Source organism: Macaca thibetana, chromosome 2 (genome assembly GCF_024542745.1).
Source record: "Macaca thibetana thibetana isolate TM-01 chromosome 2, ASM2454274v1, whole genome shotgun sequence".
Classification (NCBI taxonomy): Eukaryota; Metazoa; Chordata; class Mammalia; order Primates; family Cercopithecidae; genus Macaca; species Macaca thibetana.
This window is the reverse complement of record NC_065579.1, coordinates 2244333-2264953: the sequence shown is the minus strand read 5'-3', so window position 1 is coordinate 2264953 and position 20621 is coordinate 2244333. Positions and strand designations below refer to the sequence as shown.

At 38.0% G+C, this 20621-nt stretch overlaps 1 protein-coding gene across 29 annotated transcripts in view; it reads left to right on the top strand.

Annotated features, from left to right (window-relative positions):
• DLG1 (discs large MAGUK scaffold protein 1) overlaps positions 1 to 20621 on the top strand; it is a 282292-nt gene that overhangs the window by 216842 nt on the left and 44829 nt on the right. For all 29 annotated transcript variants that reach the window (XM_050779129.1, XM_050779120.1, XM_050779109.1 and 26 more), the window contains 2 exons: positions 15125 to 15239; positions 20358 to 20534. In XM_050779129.1, the coding sequence (XP_050635086.1) occupies positions 15125 to 15239; positions 20358 to 20534 (292 nt within the window). The remainder of the gene's footprint in view (positions 1 to 15124; positions 15240 to 20357; positions 20535 to 20621) is intronic.

Genomic DNA, 20621 nt, shown 5'->3' with positions numbered 1-20621 from the left:
CTGTGCTTGTATTGTTTGGTCTTTCCTTCTTTATTCTTTCTTTTTTGCTTCTTTTTGTGATTTCTGCACTTTTCTTTTGTATGAGCCTTTCTAGATGGTACTCTTTTTATTTAGTTTTATTCAATACTTTCACCTATTCTAGTATAGATGAAGCCATTTTTGTATCAAGGAGAATTTGCATTCTTTGATTATTTAAATAGCACCTATTTAGTAGATACATCTATGTTTCAAGGGTTACTCTTATGTTGATTACTCTCACATATGTGTCTTATTTCCAGACATCTGAACACCACACTTACATGTCCTATTTGATTTCTTTAGCTGTATTTCTCAATGTGTTTCAAATTTAACGTTTATGAAATTTAACTTTTTTTACTAGCTCAATAAATGGCACCTCCATTCGTGCTTAAACCAGAAGCTCAGGAATCATACTTGACTCCCTCCCCATTCACAACCTCTCAGTCACAGCCACTAGCCTAGCCAGAGCCACCATCATCCCTTACCTGAATTACTGTAAAATCCTCTAACATGTCTCCTCACTTCTTTCTTAATTTTCTCCAATACATTCCCTATTTCTCAGCCAAAAGGATCATTTTAAATACAAAAATTGGGTTGAATTATTCCCCATTTAAAACAATATCCATTTTACTCTTAATAAAACCCAAATCCTTTAGTAGGCCTGCAAGTTTCTTTGTAATTGTACACAGCACAGCACATACGATTTTACTTCATGCCTTCCACTCTTTCCTTTGCTCCTTAAGCTCTAACCATACAGGCCTTTTTTCAGACCCTTGGCTGTACCAGATTATTTCCTAATTCTCTGCTCGTTCTCTTCTTTCTTAGAATATTTTTCCCCTGTTCTTTTGATGGCTAGTTTTTCTGTCCCATTCTCATGCTTCTATAAGGATGTACCCGAGACTGGGTAATTTATAAAGGAAAGAGGTTTAATTGACTCACAGTTTCAAAGGGCTGGAGAGACGTCAAGAAACTTATAACCATGGCAGAACGGAAAGCAAACATGTCCTTCTTCACAAGGCAGCAGGAGAGAGGAGAGTAAGAGCCAAGTGAAAGGGGAAGCCCCTATCAAACCATCAGATCTCATGAGAACTTACCGTCACAAGAATAGCATGGGGGGGAACCACCCTCATGATTGAATTACTTCCCACCGTGATCCTCCCACCACATGTGGGGATTATGGGAACTGCAATTCAAGATGAGATTTGCGTGGGGACAGAGCCAAACGGTATCAGCTAGTTCCTTCTCATAGCACTGATATTTTTACTTTATAACAGTTACACAGTTTATAGTTACATGTTTATTTAGGTGTCTATTATTTAAGGCTTGCTGTATTCTTATAAAATACGTAGCAATATCCCTATTTACAGAGGATGAAGTAGACTTAGATAACAAAGTTAGCAGTAGCTAAGATTCATACCCAGATCTGTTGCCTTCAAAGTCCAGATAGTTTTCACTGAGAATATCTTGATGAGTCTGGTGAAGTGATGTATGCTGTATTCTTTTACCACGGCTATGGTACTTTTGCCTAATGAAGGCAAAGTAAGTACCAGCAGAGCACAGAAGACAGGCATTGCCTTAGAACTTTAAAAGGAGGGAGATTATATTGCCTGGCTGATAAAAGATACCATAGAGTGGGATCGAGGCATAACTGGGAACCTAAGAATGGATAGGATTTAGATGGGCAGAGAGAAAAAATGACATCGTAGGTGAAGAATAACAGACGACCAAAGATAGGAGAGTTAAAATTTTAAAGTATGTTTTGGGTACTTTAAAAATTTACCTGTCCTCATTGCTGTATTGCTGCTTACCTATGTCTGCTTATTAATCATTGATACTATGGCTTCATATTTTGTTTTAATATTATATATTTTTAACAGATGTATTTTTGTTGTACAGCACATTTTAAAGAAAAAAACATATTTTAGATTATCAAAGCATAACTACTATGAGGGCCGAAGATAGAAGTTGAAGAGTCAAATTTTCTTTCTCAGTGAGCTCGCTATTTTAAGAAGTACAAAAGGAGTCACCTCACACTCTGATAATCATCATCTTGCAGTTAGTATCTTTCCTAAAGGCTTGGGATTCTCTACCTTATTGATAATCTTACATACATACAGACAGACAAAGAGATAAAGGTAAGCTTTTGGTAGAATTAAGTTTTTTATCTTTTAGGATCTATGGCTTGCCTTACTAGTCTTCCAAAAAAGTACTATTATGGGTTTTTGAGCTTATATACTTTGAACTTTCTTGACTTGGATTCTAATTATGAGGAAAAATAATCTCTACAAGACATATGAAGGAACATTATCTTCTAACTCCTGTCAGTTTTATTAATTCCAAAGGCAAGGAATAATTCACTTTGAGGGGGGCCTTTACTGTTAATCTTTTTGTAGAATCGTTATCAGAAATTAGCTGGACGTGGTGGCTCATGCCTCTAATCCCAGCACTTTGGGAGGCCTAGGTGGGAAGATTACTTGAGCCCAGGAGTTCGAGACCAGCCTGGACATGGCAAGATCTCATCTCTACTAAAAGTTTTTTTAAAGTTTTTTAATTAGCCATGCATGGTAGTGCACACCTGTAGTCCCAGGTGAGGCAAGAGGATTGCTGTGATCTCACCACTGCACTCTCGAGCCTCAGCGACAGAGTGAGACCCCGTCTCAAAATAAAAATAAAGAAACATGGGAACTGGAAATATAATACTGTACTTGTTTTGGACTCCATATCCCAAAGTTATAAAATTTTATCAAATACTTCCTAGTCTATAGTTTAAGAATCTCTTGGCCGGGCACAGTGGCTCACGCCTGTAATCCCAGCACTTTGGGAGGCAGAGGCGGGCGGATCACAATGTCAGGAGATTGAGACCATCCTGGCTAACACAGGGAAACCCCGTCTCTACTAAAAATACAAAAGCAAAATTAGCCAGGCATACTGGCGGGTGCCTGTAGTCCCAGCTACACGGGAGGCTGAGGTGGGAGAATGGCGTGAACCCGGGAGGCCGAGCTTGCAGTGAGCCGAGATCGCGCCACTGCATTCCAGCCCGGGTGACAGAGTGAGACACTGTCTCAAAAAAAAAAAAAAAAAAAAGAATCTCTTGTGATAGAATATAATGGTAAAACTGTATGCCATGCATGGTACGAACCATGTTATGTTTATTAACTCTTAATTCCCAAGATAATCCTCTAAGTAAGCACTGTTATCCCCATTTTATGTAACAGTTGAATAAGCTACACCATAAAGAGACTAAGTAATTTGCTGGTTACACAGCTGTTAAATGGTTAAGATTTCTTCTAGTTCCTTTTAAGGGAAGAAAAACCTTTTCCTCCACCCTTGTATGTTCAATAACGGGGCCTGCGAATTAAACTGACAGAAAAAAACAGATTAACATGAAAAAAAAAGTTTCTTGTATATGGATGCAAGAGGCAACAAAAGAAATACTGTAGCTAGCTTGTGGATAAAGTTAAAAACTTGTATACCTAATCTAGTAGGGAAAAGGAAGGAGGGAGAAACAGCTTTTATTGGAAAAACACAGACATTTCTTTAGGAAAGACAGGTTTTTAGGACAAGAGATGGGGGATAAAATTTGTGGTAACGTTCGTCTGAACTGGTATGAGGGGTCTTTCCATTCTTCGGGGCCATCAGACCCCTCAGAGAGGGTATTTATGGGAACAGCATTTCTCAGAAGCTGCACCTTTTGGTCAGTTTAGAGGAACTCCAGGAAGGCTTGTTTTCTGCATCTGTTGAATCTCAGATATCTTCAGCTTAAAATAATCTCTGTGGCAACTCTGGGGTTCTTGGTGGGTCTCCATACCCTGTTCTCACTCTTTCAACTACAGCTGAACTCTTGGAGTCTCTAACCTCAAATATTTAATCTTATTGTTCCTCAAGAGTGTTAGGCCAACTTTCAGAGCTTATATGTCAATCTTTTGTTCAGAAATCATTAATTACATCGTAATAATACCATAAAAGAAATAAAGCAGAAAGAATTAAACTCAATATATAAGTTAAACTTACTTTCTCTTTCCCCTAGGTTAGGTCTTATATTTGTGATGTAGTTTATTTTCACAAGAAAAAAACTGTTTGGTGTTATAATCCCTATTTTTGCAAGTGACTGAAGTCTAGAAAGGTTAGGCCATAGTCACTTAACTTTTCTGCGCTTCAAAGCTTTGATTAAAATCTTGAGTTACAGAGGTAGATTTCTAACACCCAGTGTCCTGACTTTATTTTCATTATTACTTCTTATACCAACCAAAGGGAGAAGAGGTAGAGATAATCGGGGGAGATTGCAGTGGACTAGTGGCATTTATTTGCAGGCATTTGTCATTTCTTATGATTTTCGTAGAAGATACGTCCTTAAATTTTTTTTCAGTCTCCTGCTTTCCCACTTTCCTTGCTGTATTTTTCTACACACCTGTGCTAAGTTGACCCTTCAGTCTCCTGCTTTCCCACTTTCCTTGCTGTATTTTTCTACACACCTGTGCTACAGCTGACCCTTGAACAACACAGGTTTGAACTGTGAGTGTCTACTTATGCACGTGCTGTTCAACCAAACTGGGATAGAAAAATACCATATGCCTATCGGATTCCACAAGGCCTCCTGTTAGACTTGAATATGCATGGGTTTTGGTATACGTGGGGTTCTAGAACTAATCCTCCGAGTATACCAGAGAGCTATTGTACTTAAAACAACTAACTTGCCTTCTTAAAAATCGTTTTCCTTTTTCTTCTGTAGGCCAATTTGTAGTATCCATCCTCTTGAGAGTTGTTTCTCTTGGGTTTAATATCTGTGTTTAATCTATTTTATTATAGTCATAAATGAATGTTTTCCTTTATAGGGATTGCATGTTAAGAGATTGAGGAAGTCCAATTTCCCCCATACCCCTTCTTCACTTTCCTCCACCTTTTTACTTCTAGTGTGGAGGTGAAAACAAAGGTTAAAATTTGAAAGGGGAGATCAAATGAAAAAATCAGCTTTTAAATATCTCTCCTTGTATAAGCGCACACATACTAACTTGTAGCCAGCAGTTCAGATACTTCCTAATATGTTTCATGACAAGAAATAGGTTTGATACAGGAATTTTTAAGATGTTGAATGGAGAAAATCTCTTATGTAAAATTACAGCTTTGCTGAGTTTTGATGTAATTTCTAGGAGAGGAATGTAAATGACAACTGAAAAAAGGGATGAAACTCTTCTGTCAAAATAAAAACTTAAGAAAATAGGTGTGGTGGTTAGCACTTTGGGAGGCTGAGACAAGAGGATCACTTGAGCTTAAGAGTTCAAGATCCCCTGGGTAACATAGGACACCCTGTTGCTGCAAATAATTTTTAAAATGAGCTGGGCATAGTGATGCATGCCTGTAGGCTCAGCTACTTGAGAGGCTAAGGTAGGAAGATTGCTTGAGCCCAGGAGGTCAAAGCTACTATGAGCCATGATCATGCCACTGCACTCCAGCCTGGATGACAGAGCAAGACCCTGTCTCCAAAAAAACCTTAAAAAAAAAAAAAAAAAAGGATAAAGAAAAAATATATATTGGTGGGACTGTTTAAGAAAATATACACAGAGCCGGGCGCGGTGGCTCACGCCTGTAATCCCAGCACTTTGGGAGGCCGAGACGGGCGGATCACGAGGTCAGGAGATCGAGACCATCCTGGCTAACACAGTGAAACCCTGTCTCTACTAAAAAATACAAAAAAACTAGCCAGGCGAGGTGGCGGGCGCCTGTAGTCCCAGCTACTCGGGAGGCTGAGACAGGAGAATGACGTAAACCCAGGAGGCGGAGCTTGCAGTGAGCTGAGATCCGGCCACTGCACTCCAGCCCAGACGACAGAGCGAGACTCCGTCTCAAAAAAAAAAAAAGAAAATATACACAGAATGGGTAAAATGTGGAGATTGATAGGACTAAAAGTATCAATTGATTGAAACAAAAGGAAAAAGTTAGAATCTTAACTAGGTAAATGAAATAGAAGGTTTAAAGGAAAAGTAACTTTAAAATGCTGAAGTATGTTTTGAACATATAGAAAGGTGGCTGTGAGGAATTGTCAAGAGTAAGGCAAAGACTTGGCCAGGCGCAGTGGGTCACGCCTGTAATCCTAGCACTTTGGGAGGCCAAAGCAGGCAGATCCCTTTTAACCAGGAGTTCAAGACCAGCCTGGCCAACTTGATGAAACTCTGTCTCTACTAACAAAAAAATTAAACAGGCATGGTGGTGCACAACTGTAATTTCAGCTACTGAGGAGGCTGAGGCACAAGAATCGCTTGAACCCAAGGGGCGGAAGCTGTAGTGAGCCAAAATTGACCACTCTACTCTGGCCTGAGCAACAGAGTAAGGTGGGGTAGGTGGGAAGACTAAGCAAAAACTGTGAATATGAAGATCTGAATACAGTGAAAGAAATAAGTCACAAATTTAAGAAATTATCAGGAATTGACTTAGCTCTTCAGTGTCTTAAGTTTTTAATATCTGAGACTATGTTAACTGCTTTGTAGTAGCCTAGTTACTCATTAAGAAAGGATATTTTCTGCGTCACTGTAAAAAGTAATGTGTTCTTTTTACAGAAAGCTTTTAAATCTCTAAAATGTAGACTATTTTAAATCACTAGGACTTCTGTTAATCAGATCAGCGAAATTGCTAAAGCTGATAGCGCCGCATGAGACGTGATACGCATCTTATTTAAAACGCATCGCAGAGCTTCTAAAGTAGTAAGGAATTAGCAAGCAAAGCGTGAAGGGAAACGAGGAACTCAGGGCTAAGGAAGCACAGAAGTCTCTCGTTTCAGGCGCGACAGCGAACTGGCTTGGGAGAGCCAGTTAAATTTTCAGAAATTTTCCAAACTAAAACATAGCCTTTATTAAAAATAAAATTATACAGAAGTACAAATAAGTTACATTTAAAATAGTAAAATTAAAAACAAAGGTAATAAATATTGAAAAGTCATCACTTCCTAGTTGTCTTCTAGGAAGTAAAATAATAGAAACATAAACCAGTGGGACTAATAGAAAATACAAAAAGAGGGCTGGACGCAGTGGCTCACACCTATAAATCTCAGTACTTTGGGAGGCCAAGGTGGACGACTCAAAAGGTCAGGAGTTCGAGACCAACCTGGTCAACATGGGGAAACCCCCGTCTCTACTAAAAACACAAAAACTAGCCGGGCGTGGTGGGGCGCGCCTGTAGTCCCAGCTACTCAGGAGGCTGAGGCAGGAAAGTAGCTTGAACCCCAGAGGGGGAGATTGCAGTGAGCCAAGATCGTGCCACTGCACTCCAGCCTGGACAACAGACCGAGACTCCCTCTCAAAAAAAGAAAGAAAAAACAAAAAGAGGTAGATTTAAAGCTGAATCGCCCAGAACTCCTCCTCTCCCTCAAAAAAATTAGGAAAGCCAAACCAAAATTTGTTTAAAATCTACAATAAAACTAGGCAAAAAGATGAAAGATATCCTATGAACCCCAAATATAAGCTGATGTAAACAAGGTATTAACAGCTACAAAACCATCTGATATCAGCATCTGTGTAAGGGGATGTAACAGGAGAAGTCCAGTGTTAACCAGTACTCACGACAAAATGCAGTAGGTTAATTTGAGAACACCGAGTGAACTGTAAGAGTTTTTATACAATCTGCATGTTGAGTGCAAAGAATCTCCAGTAAGTTATGAAGGGGCCACGAGCAGTCTAGGCCCTACAACACAGTTAACCAACTATAGCTCCCTTTCCATTTAAAGCCCCACACTAAGGAAGAACTGCTGGGAATAAAATCCAAATTGAACAGGATAGGGATAATAGAGCCAAAGGAAATAGAAGGTTCAGATTAATGGGGGTAAGTGAAGTTTCAGGCAGTCTCACAGTATCTGAGATCATGTCTTTAAACACTTGAAAGAAAGAAAATGGAGAGTTCTAGAGCTGTGAAGTGAGAAAACCTGTCTTGACTCGTAAGTCCTCTGTAAAAGTTGAGGAAAACTAATTTCATATAAAAATGAGCAACAATCGAATCCCATGGAAGCCTATTTGAAAATGAAAATAAGGATTAGTGTAGTATCTCCACAGACAGTAAAGCTGTACCAGAAAGACAGTTTATGGCGCTAGTGTCCACTAAAATTAATATTTCAAAACAAGTTAAAGAAAAATGATAGAATATGTGGAAGAGCAACATCAATAAGTTGATAGAACTCAGAAAATTAGTAGAAATAGAGACACGGTCTTAAAAACTAAATTTAACTAGAAGAGACATCTTTCCTTAAACCAAGAAGGTGAAAAAGAAGAAAAATTTTTAAAGCAAAAATAGACCTTCTCTTTCTACAATTTGATCAGTTTAGTCCTAAAGCCATTAGGTAGAGCAGAGAAAAATGGTTTAATCTACACCTCAGGTCTGGAGAGGTTTCGGAGAGCTCTGGTGGCTCATTGGACTTACCCATGAGGGTGGCTTCCATGCAGGGTAGTGCCTTGGTTCAGGAGTGAGAGCCCGAGGGCTGGTGAGGAAAGCACAGAGCCCAGTCTGTGCTCTGAGGGAATGCTCAGAGCCCAGTCAGGGAAGTAGATGGTTGTTCAAATTGAGATTGACCAAATTAATATATTAGGTTATTGTTATTCATAATTTTCACTGTTGAGAAGAGTTACAAATATGGAAAGGAAGAAAACTTAAATATGAATCCTGTAATACTGCATTAGAATTGAAGAAATTGGTTTGAAGGGATGGTTTTCCACTGATACAGATGTAAGCACAATTATCTATATCAGTGAGTATGTATCTGTGTGTATGTAATTTTCCCTGGCTCTGCCCACTGAGAGGGCCTGAGCCTAGTGCCACCCCAATAGCAGTGAGCACCTGGCACCCAGATCTTGCCTTGCAAATATTATTCCCCACTGAAATTACTAAGGCTTTTTTGACAAATGGCAGGTTCCCCAGATGTCAGGCAAAGGAAATGCTAGATTGTTCTGTAATATCCTTTGCCAGAAAACAAGACTCAAGGAATATTGGAGACATGTCAAATGGACACAGAATCTAACTTCAAGGGACCCTCACTGGCCAAATCAGGAACAACTTCAGCGTTCATTTCGTGGTAATAATGGCGTATTATAACCCACTGAATAAAGTAGGAAATAATGAGTTTTTACTCATATAAATAAATGAATTGATTGAAAGTTTGATGAGAATGGAGAATTGTACGCAGTTTCAGTAATTTATTTGCAAAAGGGAAAAGTAGCTTTACAGTAGAGAAACCTGACAGACACAACTTTAATCAAGTGATAAAGTTAATAACATTGGTAATGGGACAAATCAAAATGGTGTACCACCTGATACAGGTATGTCGGGTAGAACATAACATCTGTGATATTCCTGCCAAAGTTGGATAACCTCAATCTAATTGTGTGGAAACTTCAGGCAAACCCAAATTGAGAGAGATTCTACAAAACAGTTGACTTGTAATCTCCAACAGTATTAATATCACAAAGTCAAGAAAACACTGAGAAACTGCTGTGACTCAGAGTCTAAAAAGATACAACACCTAAATGCAGCAAATGATTTTGAATTGGATCCTTTTGCTATAAAGAACATTATTGGTGGCTCTTCATAGGGTTCCGAGCATTAAATGGTAGTAATGTATCAATGTTACTTTGATTTTGATGGTTTTGTAGTTATATAGGAAAATATCTGTAGGAAATACACACTGAAGTATTCATGGGTGATGAGACATCAAGGAGGCAAATTGCTATCAAATGGTTCAGGAAAAACAGTTGGTGATTGCTTTAGTCTTTAAAAAGATATTAGTAAGAAGAAAGAAAGAAAATAATTGAAAGTGACAGATATAGAAGGTAGGCAAAGAATATTCAACATGCTTGTAATAGGAGTCTCCTAGGAAGAAATCCAAAAACAATGCTAGAAAATGCCCAAGCAAGAAATCTTTTCTAAAATTAAAAAAGTTATTTCAAACTACTTATCAAAATGCCATAATAAAATGATTAGAATTTAAAGGAAAAAAAATCTGGAATTCCACTTCCCTCCCCCATCAAAAAAAGAAAGAAAATTCTGTTGTTCTTAGTTTATAGAAGACAGTGGAGTGAATATACTCAATAAAGAAAGAAGCTGAATCAAACAGACTTTCACATATAAAGAGTGGAATCAAATGTATCAACAAATAATTAGAGTTATAGTGTTCGTATAAACACTTCCTGGGGAGAGAGAACAATCTTCAGACATCCAAAATGATAGGAGGAGGGATACTGACATAAGGACTGGTGTTAGCATTAATGAAGATGATTATAAGGAAGAGGGTGTATAATATGAAAAAGCTATATACTCTGACAATTTTGATAAGGTACAGTTATTACAAAATGAGGGAAGAATTTGCAGATAATATGAAAACAGAATAAGCTTCCTAATTGTTTTAAAGTATTTAACTGCATATAAAAGTATAGTATTTGCAATCAGATCTGGGAAGATTGCTTGTAGGAGGAGACCAAAAGACAAAAGCCAAACCAAAGCTTGCCATTAGAACAGAAGGACAAGTGAGTCTGAATTTTTTTTTTTTTTTTTTTTTTTGAGACGGATCTCGCTCTGTCGCCCAGGCTGGAGTGCAGTGGCGCGATCTCGGCTCACTGCAAGCTCCGCCTCCCGGGTTCACGCCATTCTCCTGCCTCAGCCTCCCGAGTAGCTGGGACTACAGGCGCCCACAACCGCGCCCGGCTAATTTTTTGTATTTTTAGTAGAGACGGGGTTTCACCGTGGTCTCGATCTCCTGACCTTGTGATCCGCCCGCCTCGGCCTCCCAAAGTGCTGGGATTACAGGCGTGAGCCACCGCGCCCGGCGTGAGTCTGAATTTTTACACACACACTTAAAAGAACAAACCATATAGTAAGACTGTGCTCCGGTTACTATTGCTTCATAAGATACTACCCCAAGCTTAATAGATTAAAACAGCCTTTTAATAGATTTTGTAGGTTAGGAATTCAGGCAGGATTCTGGCTGGATGGTTCTTGTTTTCCTTCTGGCATCAACTGAGGTCACTTAGTGGGACTTGGGTGGCGAATGAGCTGCTTTGGAGGGCCCAGTTTGGCTTTGCTCCCCTTGTCTTATGCGTTGGTGGTACTGGCTGGAAGTTTGGGCTCGGAGTACCATCATGTGACCTCTGCAGTGTGGTGGTTTTAGAACAGTCTTGTTACGTGGTACCTGGCTTCCACTGAACGAGCATTACAGAAGAACCAGGCAAAAGCTTCATGGCCTCTTCTGATCCGACCTTGAAAGTCACACGGGATTACTTTCACATTTTTTGTCATACAAATGACCCAAAGCACTAGCCCAGATTCCAGGAGAGGGGAATTAGATTCCGCCTCTGATGGGGAAATGGCAAGGTCACAGTGTACAAGAGCATGGGATGCGGGCATCTTTGGAAAATACAATCTGCTACTGGTTTATTTATGTTAAAAGCTTGAATAAATAAGACAGGATGATAAGAATAGAACTGAGAACAAACAATTTCTGTCACATCAAAAGTTAATTCATGAAAACAGACAATTTTCAGGCTTGCTAATAAAGCAGAATTTAACCCTGTGAAGTATATGAGTCATACGTACAACAAAGAAGTAAACGTTAAAAACAAAGGACTGCATATAGCTGTATTTAAAAAAAAAAAAAAAAAAAAAAAAAAGCATGGATGACATCTTTATATACTGTGCAGTTATCTTCTGGATATACTTACTATTTTTTTTTTTTTTTTTTTTTTTTTTTTGAGACGGAGTCTCGCTCTGTCGCCCAGGCTGGAGTGCAGTGGCGCGATCTCAGCTCACTGCAAGCTCCGCCTCCCGGGTTCATGCCATTCTCCTGCCTCAGCCTCCTGAGTAGCTGGGACTACAGGCGCCCGCCACCTCGCCCGGCTAGTTTTTTGCATTTTTTTTAGTAGAGACGGTGTTTCACCGTATTAGCCAGGATGGTCTCGATCTCCTGACCTCGTGATCCGCCCATCTCAGCCTCCCAAAGTGCTGGGATTACAGGCTTGAGCCACTGCGCCTGGCCCTGGATATACTTACTGTTAAGTGAAAAAAGCAAAGCAGAGAAATGTGTATTCTACTGTTGAGGAAAGAAGAGAAATGTTGGCTGGGCGCAGTGGGTAATCTCAGCACTTTGGGAGGCCAAGGCAGGCGGATCACGAGGTCAGGAGTTCGAGACCATCCTGGCCGACATGCTGAAACCCCGTCTCTACTAAAAATACAAAAATTAGCTGGGCGTGGTGACGTGTGTCTATAGTCCCAGCTCCTCGGGAGGCTGAGGCAGAAGAATCGCTTGAACCCGGGAGGCAGAGGTTGCGGTGAGCCGAGGTCGTGCCACTGCACTGCAACTTGGAGACAGAGCAAGACTCCCTCTGAAAAAGAAAAAAGAGAAATGTATGTATGTGTGTATATATACACACATATATACAGATATAAAAATATGGAATAAATGTAAATGTATTTGCATGTTTGTGTGTATCTTTATATTGTTTACATGTTTACATGCAAGGATCAGGACAGAATAGGATGAGAAAAAGGGATAGAAACTGGACTTTTAAATACCTGTGTTTTATAGATTTGACTGTGGAGTTATTTTACCTACTTATAAAATCAATAGGCCGGGCGCGGTGGCTCACGCCTGTAATCCCAGCACTTTGGGAGGCCAAGACGGGCGGATCACGAGGTCAGGGGATCAAGACCATCCTTGGCTAACAAGGTGAAACCCCGTCTCTACTAAAAAAAAAAATACAAAAAATTAGCCGGGCGAGGTGGCGGCGCCTGTAGTCCCAGCTACTCGGGAGGCTGAGGCAGGAGAATGGCGTGAACCCAGGAGGCGGAGCTTGCAGTGAGCCGAGATCCAGCCACCGCACTCCAGCCTGGGCGACAGAGCAAGACTCCGTCTCAAAAAAAAAAACAATGAAAATTTTAAAAGGCAAATTGAAGTTGAAAATAAAGCACAAATGAATCTAAATGTGTGTCCACTTGGCAACAGTAATACTCAGGGAGGAACTATTCCAAGTAATTTTGAAATGGTAATTGGCCAGGTACAGAGGCTCGCACCTGTGATCCCAGAGCTGTGAGAGGCCAGAGCGAGAGGATTGCTTGAGGCCAGGAGTTCAAGAGCAGCCTGGCCAGCATAGCAAGATGCCATCTCTACCAAAAATAATTTTTAAAAAGTTAGCCAAGCATGTTGGTGCGCACTATGGTCTCAGCCACTCGGAAGGCTGAGGCAGGATTGCTTGAGCCCAGGAGCTCAAGGCTGCAGTGAACTGTGATTGTACCACTGCAGTCCAGCCTGGGCAACAGAGCAGGACCCTGTCTCTGAAAATAAAAAAAGAAAACAATAATTCAACCATACATCTCTAGCTATGGCCTAAGGATTAAAAGCTACAGGAAATAGTTAACTGTTTACGGTAATCATATCATGGTGGTAGTGTTGGTGGTGTAATTCACTGTTGTAAATGTCATATTGGATAAAACAAGTAAGTCATTATGCCGGTACTTTTGTTCTGCTGTCTCCAGTATCTTGAGAACCAGAATTACTCATATCCAAGAAAGCAGATACAACGCTAAAATAGAAGAGATTGAGTATAAACCCAGTGATCCTAATTTTTCATTAGAAAAACCAGTATAAATTCATGATATATTTTTATTATCTCCATTCATCAATTTGTGGTTTAGCTGTGTCTACATGTACTAAAGACAACTTGCCATGGATTGATAATTATTAAATTATGATGGATACATTCTATTAAGGCTATTTATGTTTTTTTTTAAGTGTTTTATTATAATTTTGAAAGGATAGTAAAATATTTTGTTAGATATTAATGTGGAACTTTAAATGTTTCTAAGCTTTTTGATGAATTATTTCTTCAATTGAGCTTATTATCCATAAAATAAAGTTGATGATGATGGGCCAGGCGCGGTGGCTCAAGCCTGTAATCCCAGCACTTTGGGAGGCCGAGACGGGCAGATCACGAGGTCAGGAGATCGAGACCATCCTGGCTAATACGGTGAAACCCCGTCTCTACTAAAAATACAAAAAACTAGCCGGGCGAGGTGGCGGGCGCCTGTGGTCCCAGCTACTCGGGAGGCTGAGGCAGGAGAATGGGGGGAACCTGGGAGGCGGAGCTTGCAGTGAGCTGAGGTCTGGCCACTGCACTCCAGCCCGGCGACAGAGCGAGACTCCGTCTCAAAAAAAAAAAAAAAAAAAAAAGGTTGATGATGATGGTGAAAGGAAGACTAACTCAACGATAAACATGCTTACTCTTACTCTGTCATCTTAACCTATACAAACTCCCAGAGAAGTTGTTTGCTGTAAGACAGGCTTGAAACTCAAATTGGAAATGACCTAGTTGTCTGCGATTTGTTTGTTGTAAATAGAGGGGAAAAAAAGATACGTGTTTATAACCATGTAACTGCAGTATTTTTTAAAAAGTGCTTAAACTTTTGTTATTAATAGATTTAGTAGTTTTTAATATGTAGCTTTAAATAGTTCATTTTCAAAATCATATTTTGGTATAAAAATATTTTTAATAAAAATATTCGTGAATGTTACTTCAGATTGCTTTTGTGTCTTTTGAATTTTGACAATTTATAAATTATAAAATGAGTTAAAATAAATTTTATCACTTGTTTAAGGCATATTTTTCCCTTTAGTGTTGACCCTGCACAAGTTCCATATTGAAGTATGTAAAATGAACTGATCGTCTCAAGGGGAAAAAGTCAATAATCAAAGCTTCTAGTGTATTAATTATTATTATAGGTTTCTTCCTTAATATAAAAATTAGAATAAATCCTGATTTTTAAAATTTACACTTAAATTCAACAGTAATAAGATTACTGCTGTCTGCTGCGTGGAAATTGTCATTTAATTGACTAAATGTGGTATAAACTTTAAAAGAGCATGTAGAAAAATTCTAACTCAGCCAATTCTAAATTGTGGCACATTTAGGTTATTAATAATTTTTTTTTGAAATTTGTGTGTTGGGCAAAATCTTATGCATATTACTATTTTAAGGTTCTAACCACATTTAATCAGTTATAGGACAGTTTACCTATATAACATGTTATCTTCAAATAACTTATTTTTTGAAAATACATCAATTTATTTCTCTTTTTCTTCCATCAGAATACAGTCGTTTTGAAGCTAAAATACATGATTTACGGGAGCAGATGATGAATAGTAGTATTAGTTCAGGGTCAGGTTCTCTTCGAACTAGCCAGAAGCGATCCCTCTATGTCAGGTAAATTTTTTTACTTCTAATTATGGCAACTCTTAGTTATGAATGTAAATTGTTTTATATTTTTCACTATAACTTATTTAGTTTTACCATAAGAAAATATATTGCAAATCAGTGTTGTTTTTTATTATTGATTCTCTGACAGTGTGTCTTTCAAGAATTGGAATATTGTTGAATTAATACTTTTTTTAATGAAAGTTATGTTATCCTTGAGTAATAATGATATGATAAAGGAAAAAATTCTGTGGACCAGAAATTGTTTTCAGATTGATGTGTTAGTAGTTGCCACAAGGTTGATAATATCATATCTAACACTTAGATTTAACCTATATCCTTTTCTAATATATTTTCCGTTCAAGTAACATTTAATTACCTTGGCAATTTCCATAGTAGCAAAGGAAGCATATGTAAATTATAATTTAAAATGTGAATAGCCTCAGTAAATAATACATATCCAGAAAATTTCTACATGCATTTTTTTTAAACACTTGGGAGAAGGCAAATATGTTATTTTCCTATAATATAAAGGTTAAATGGCAACATAGGTCTAATAAATAGGTGATATTAGTATATAAACTGGGGTGTTTTTTTTTTCATTTCGCTGGCTTATAAGACTTACAACAGAAATCCGAATTTATTTGTATTCTGTATACTTCTGGTAGAACTTTAACTGATGACTCTATTATACGTTATTATAACATTAGCACTGTAAGTAATTGAACCATTCTTTATAAACGATCATCTCAGTCCTCCTGATTCTGTTGGGGGACCCATTCCTAATATGTTTCATTTATCCTTCTGATGAGAGAGAGATGTTACATATGTAAACCTGTATCCTATACACATGTATATCTATACACAAAAACAGGTACTCTGTGCTTGTTTACATATGATATGACTTACTGTCTTCACATAATCTTACTCTGATACATCATGAAAGGAAACTTTTCTCACTTTCTTCTTTCTATTCGTTTTGTCTTTTGCTGTAAGTTCTTTGCTACTTATAACCCTACCAATGATGTGGGAATCTTAAATCATCAGATTTTTTTCTCCCTTTGCCAATTCTAACAATACTCATTAAACTCTTGTGTTCCAAATTTATTAAAAGTATATTATATATACAGATACATCGAAAATAGAACATGGATTTTTCTACTCTCTTTTTTACATTTTCTTTTTCTTTTTTTTTGCTTATCTACATTTCCTAATTTTAGTATAATTAATAGGTGTTGCCTTTTGTTTGTACTTGATTAAATATTTACAAAGGCATAAAAATCACGACATAATAGGTTATATTTATTTTCGGTACATTTAGTGAGTCATCTTCACTTTTTATTATTTTTAGAGAAGTAATGCTCTCTTTTCTTTCTTTCTTTTTTAAGACAGGGTCTCACTTTGTCACCCAGGCTGGAGTGCAGTGGCACAATCTCAGCTCACTGTAGCCTCAACCTCCCGAGTTCAAGCGATCCTCCTGCCTCAGCCCCCCAAGTAGCTGGGACTGTAGGCACGTGCTACCATACCCAGCTAATTTTTGTGTTTTTAGTAGAGATAGGATTTCACCATGTTGGCCAGGCTGGTCTCGAACTCCTGAACTCAAGGGCCTCACCCACCTTGGCCTCCCAAAGTGCTGGGATTACAGGCATGAGCCACTGTACCCAGCTTCTGTTTTTTAAAATCATATATTATCAAAAGACTTATAATGAAAAATAACTGTCACTTGCACCAACCCCTAGTTTCATTCTCCAGGAACAAGCATCCTCCATTTTCCTAGCAAACTTCCTTCATCTCCTTACTTCTAAATATGAAGCCTTCGCCTCTATATTTCTAAATAACATACATATACTGCTATCTTCTATTTTACCAGTTTTATACGTTAGTCTTAAAACCATGGTAGATGAGAACTTTTCTCCATAGTACCAAACCACTCATTCAGTCTCATCACCATCACCCAAACATAGCTATCTCTGTTAATAAAACTAATAGCATTTAGAGTCATGTGACTATGTAATAGCTGTCATGACTCAGTCAAGTGGAACCCTATGAGCTGCCTCCTTTCTTCTGCACCCCTTCATTTTTCCTGGGCTTAATAATTGTCTTGCATTTTATTTGATCAATTTTTCATATACTTATTACTAACTATCTTTCTGTATCTTCCAGTAACCACTGTAGAGCTTTTCACATTACGAAAACATAGTCACACATATGGTCTGATAGTTCAGGTTTTTCCCATCTTTATGCTCCAGTCTAGACTAATTCCTCTGTAAACTTGCTGTATAGCTCTCAGCTGGGACTTCCCTTTGCCATTATTCTGTTCCCTTTGAGTGTCTACGATGTCACGTTTCCTAGATGCCATGTTTTCTTCTTTCTGAATTAATCTTCCTAGAGCACATCCTCCAGTAAATTCCTGCGAAAAGATGTGTGGGAGGTACCTTTTGAGTCTTAGCATGTCCGAAATGACCTTATCTTGCCTTCTCCCCAGTAGAGAATTTGGAATGTTGGGGGAGGGAATGATACCCTGTTTTATTTTCCAGGAGCTCACTCATCTTCCATTTCTTTCGTGGACATAATCTCATGTGTCTGAGATTTTCTTCTGCTTTTTGTATTCTTTGCTTTCTCTGTATTCCTTTTTTCTAGCCTATTTTCTTGGGGTTTTTTTCTGTAGTGTTTTATATAAGGCATTCTTTAAATAGCCAGTGTTCCTTTCATTGTTTTCCATTCTTATGAATAGAGAAATGAAGATAATGGATTTAACTAGAAGACAATGGGGTAAAGGGAGGAATAAATTGGCTCTTACATTTCCTCTGCTGTCCCACGTCATTCTGTTCTTTGGTATAATTAAATATCTCTAGAGAAGAACCCCTGTCTCCTGCCAATAGTATAAACCAAGTTGCTAGAATTTCATTTTCATCCATTTCAGTCCAGCCATCTTCCCTTCTCCACCAAGTTTCAGAGGATACAGCTCCTCAAAGTCAGTTTCTCTGGAGACTCAGCCTCTAGTCTTCTGTGGGTCTGGGGAAAAGGAACTTTGGTGGGGTGGTGTCAGCGCTACATACAGTGCTTCTACCTTCTGTTTTTAGTGCAGTGACTTATCCCTGCCTACCGTGGTACTAGTGTACACTTCTGATTTATGACCATCTCCAGGATTCTTGTGGAATAAAACTTGTTTCTATAACCCAGTCTGCTGACACTCCATTTATAGCTTCTTTCATTCTGCTAAATTTAATTAGCATCATCCAAAAATGTGTTAAAATCTCTCTTCCCCTGTTTTCTTCTCTCTCTTGTATTTTTCTTATTTTATTGTCATTTTAATCAGTCAGGATGGAGAAGAAATAGACGCAGTCTGCTATAGTTAATCAGAAGCCTTGTGGTTCTTTTTGAGATGGGGTCTTGCTCTGTTGGCCAAGCTTGTCTTGGACTCCTGGGCTTAAGGGATCCTCACACCTTAGCGTCACAAGTAGCTGGGACTGCAGGCACACACCACCACACCTGAGTCTTGTGGGGTTTTTTAGTCAATGTATTTTTAATTTGAAAAGCCAAAAAAAAAAAAAAAACAGGCTACAAAAAACTACCTACAGTAACCTCTTTATAAAGCTCTGAAACAAGCAAAACATACATTATATTGTTTAGTCACTCACGTGTTATATGATCAAACCGACCAAAAAAGAGTGAGTCAAAGAAACAAACATATGAAGAATGATAGTTAAATCTAATAGTGGGGAACTCTTGCTCCAGGGGAATCAGGACAGAGGGAATATGTGCAGGTGAATGTGAATTACTGATGAAGGTTTCGTGTGTACTCTTAGGTTGGATAGTAGGTGAACAGATGTTCATTGCACTGTTATGATTAATAACTCACATGTATTCCATGGGCTTCTTTTTTTATGAATCAAATATATTAAAAGAGAATGTTAAACTGCTAACATAAGTAGAGATTGTGGGTGATTTCCTTTGTTGTTCAATAATACAGTTAGATTTTGTGATTCAAAAGGTGAATTTTTATAATAATGTAGGAAGTTAATATTTTCCTTTTCTGAATGTCTTGACATTTGTATTACCTTTTAAGGCACTTTATTTTCTATTTTATATTATGCTTATTTGTCCCCTCATCTTCTCTGTGTTTGAAAGTGGGTTTAAGTGAGCCTTCCTACTTACGATTCCCCCTGCTTCCCTAACACCTTTAGCCCCATGAAAAGACTTGAAAGAACTCATTTGAAAAACCATTAACTACTAGTTTGTTTATTTAGCTGTCAAGTAATTCCACCCCTCTTGAGTTTTACTTGAAGAGAGAGGTTCTTAAATGTTGGATAGTGTGAAAAAGATTATGATTTTCATCCTAATTTCCAGTTGCCAAATTAGAACAAAAGAATGAGTAAACTATGTTATAAATGTAATTGCTGTGATCCTTTCTTTCTTACACTCTTGAGAGAGCTTATTTGGACTTAAGAATTTGATTTATCTAAATATTGTACATAATCAAGTGGTAGGACACAATATTTTCTTTTTATCAAATTTTAAAATATTCTTAACTTTGCAATTACCATATTAAATTATTACTTTTTCCAAAGTATTTGGCAGCTGATGAAGTCATCTGTAATTAATGTTCATATTGTTACTGACTCTGAAAACCCTATCAACTCTAGTATTGTGAACAAATGGAGGGAGTAATTAACTGGCAGAATAATCACTATGTTGATCTAGTCTTACAGTCCACAACTAATAAATCTAATTTATCAGGGAATTTGTTTTCCTACATGTATCTAATGAAAGTAAAGAGAAGAGTGTGTCTTAATAATTTTTGTTTATTAATTTCAAACTCTCTGGATTGGTCTTTATTTTAGAATTCAATATAGCTTGCCATTGGATTACAAGCCAAGAGCGTTTTTAGAATTTTTCTTGTGATATTGAAAGACACAGATAATACAATACAGTATTTTCATAACAAGTTGATTTTACTATTTCTTTTTTGTCTCATCTTATATGTAGTGCAGAATGAACTGGGTGTTATTTGGCCTACTATGATATATTTAATTATCCAAATTAAATATACTTTCAGAACCCCATGAAAAGTTGATTAATATCATTATAACAAATAATTATGGACTTTTTTTCTTCTGACTCTAGAGCCCTTTTTGATTATGACAAGACTAAAGACAGTGGCCTTCCCAGTCAGGGATTGAACTTCAAATTTGGAGATATCCTCCATGTTATTAATGCTTCTGATGATGAATGGTGGCAAGCCAGGCAGGTTACACCAGACGGTGAGAGTGATGAGGTTGGAGTGATTCCCAGTAAACGCAGGTATGTCTGTTTCTTACCACTTGAATGTGGGGCAACATAAATAATTGATGTTCTTTTAAATCTCTTTTAATTTTTGACAACATGGAT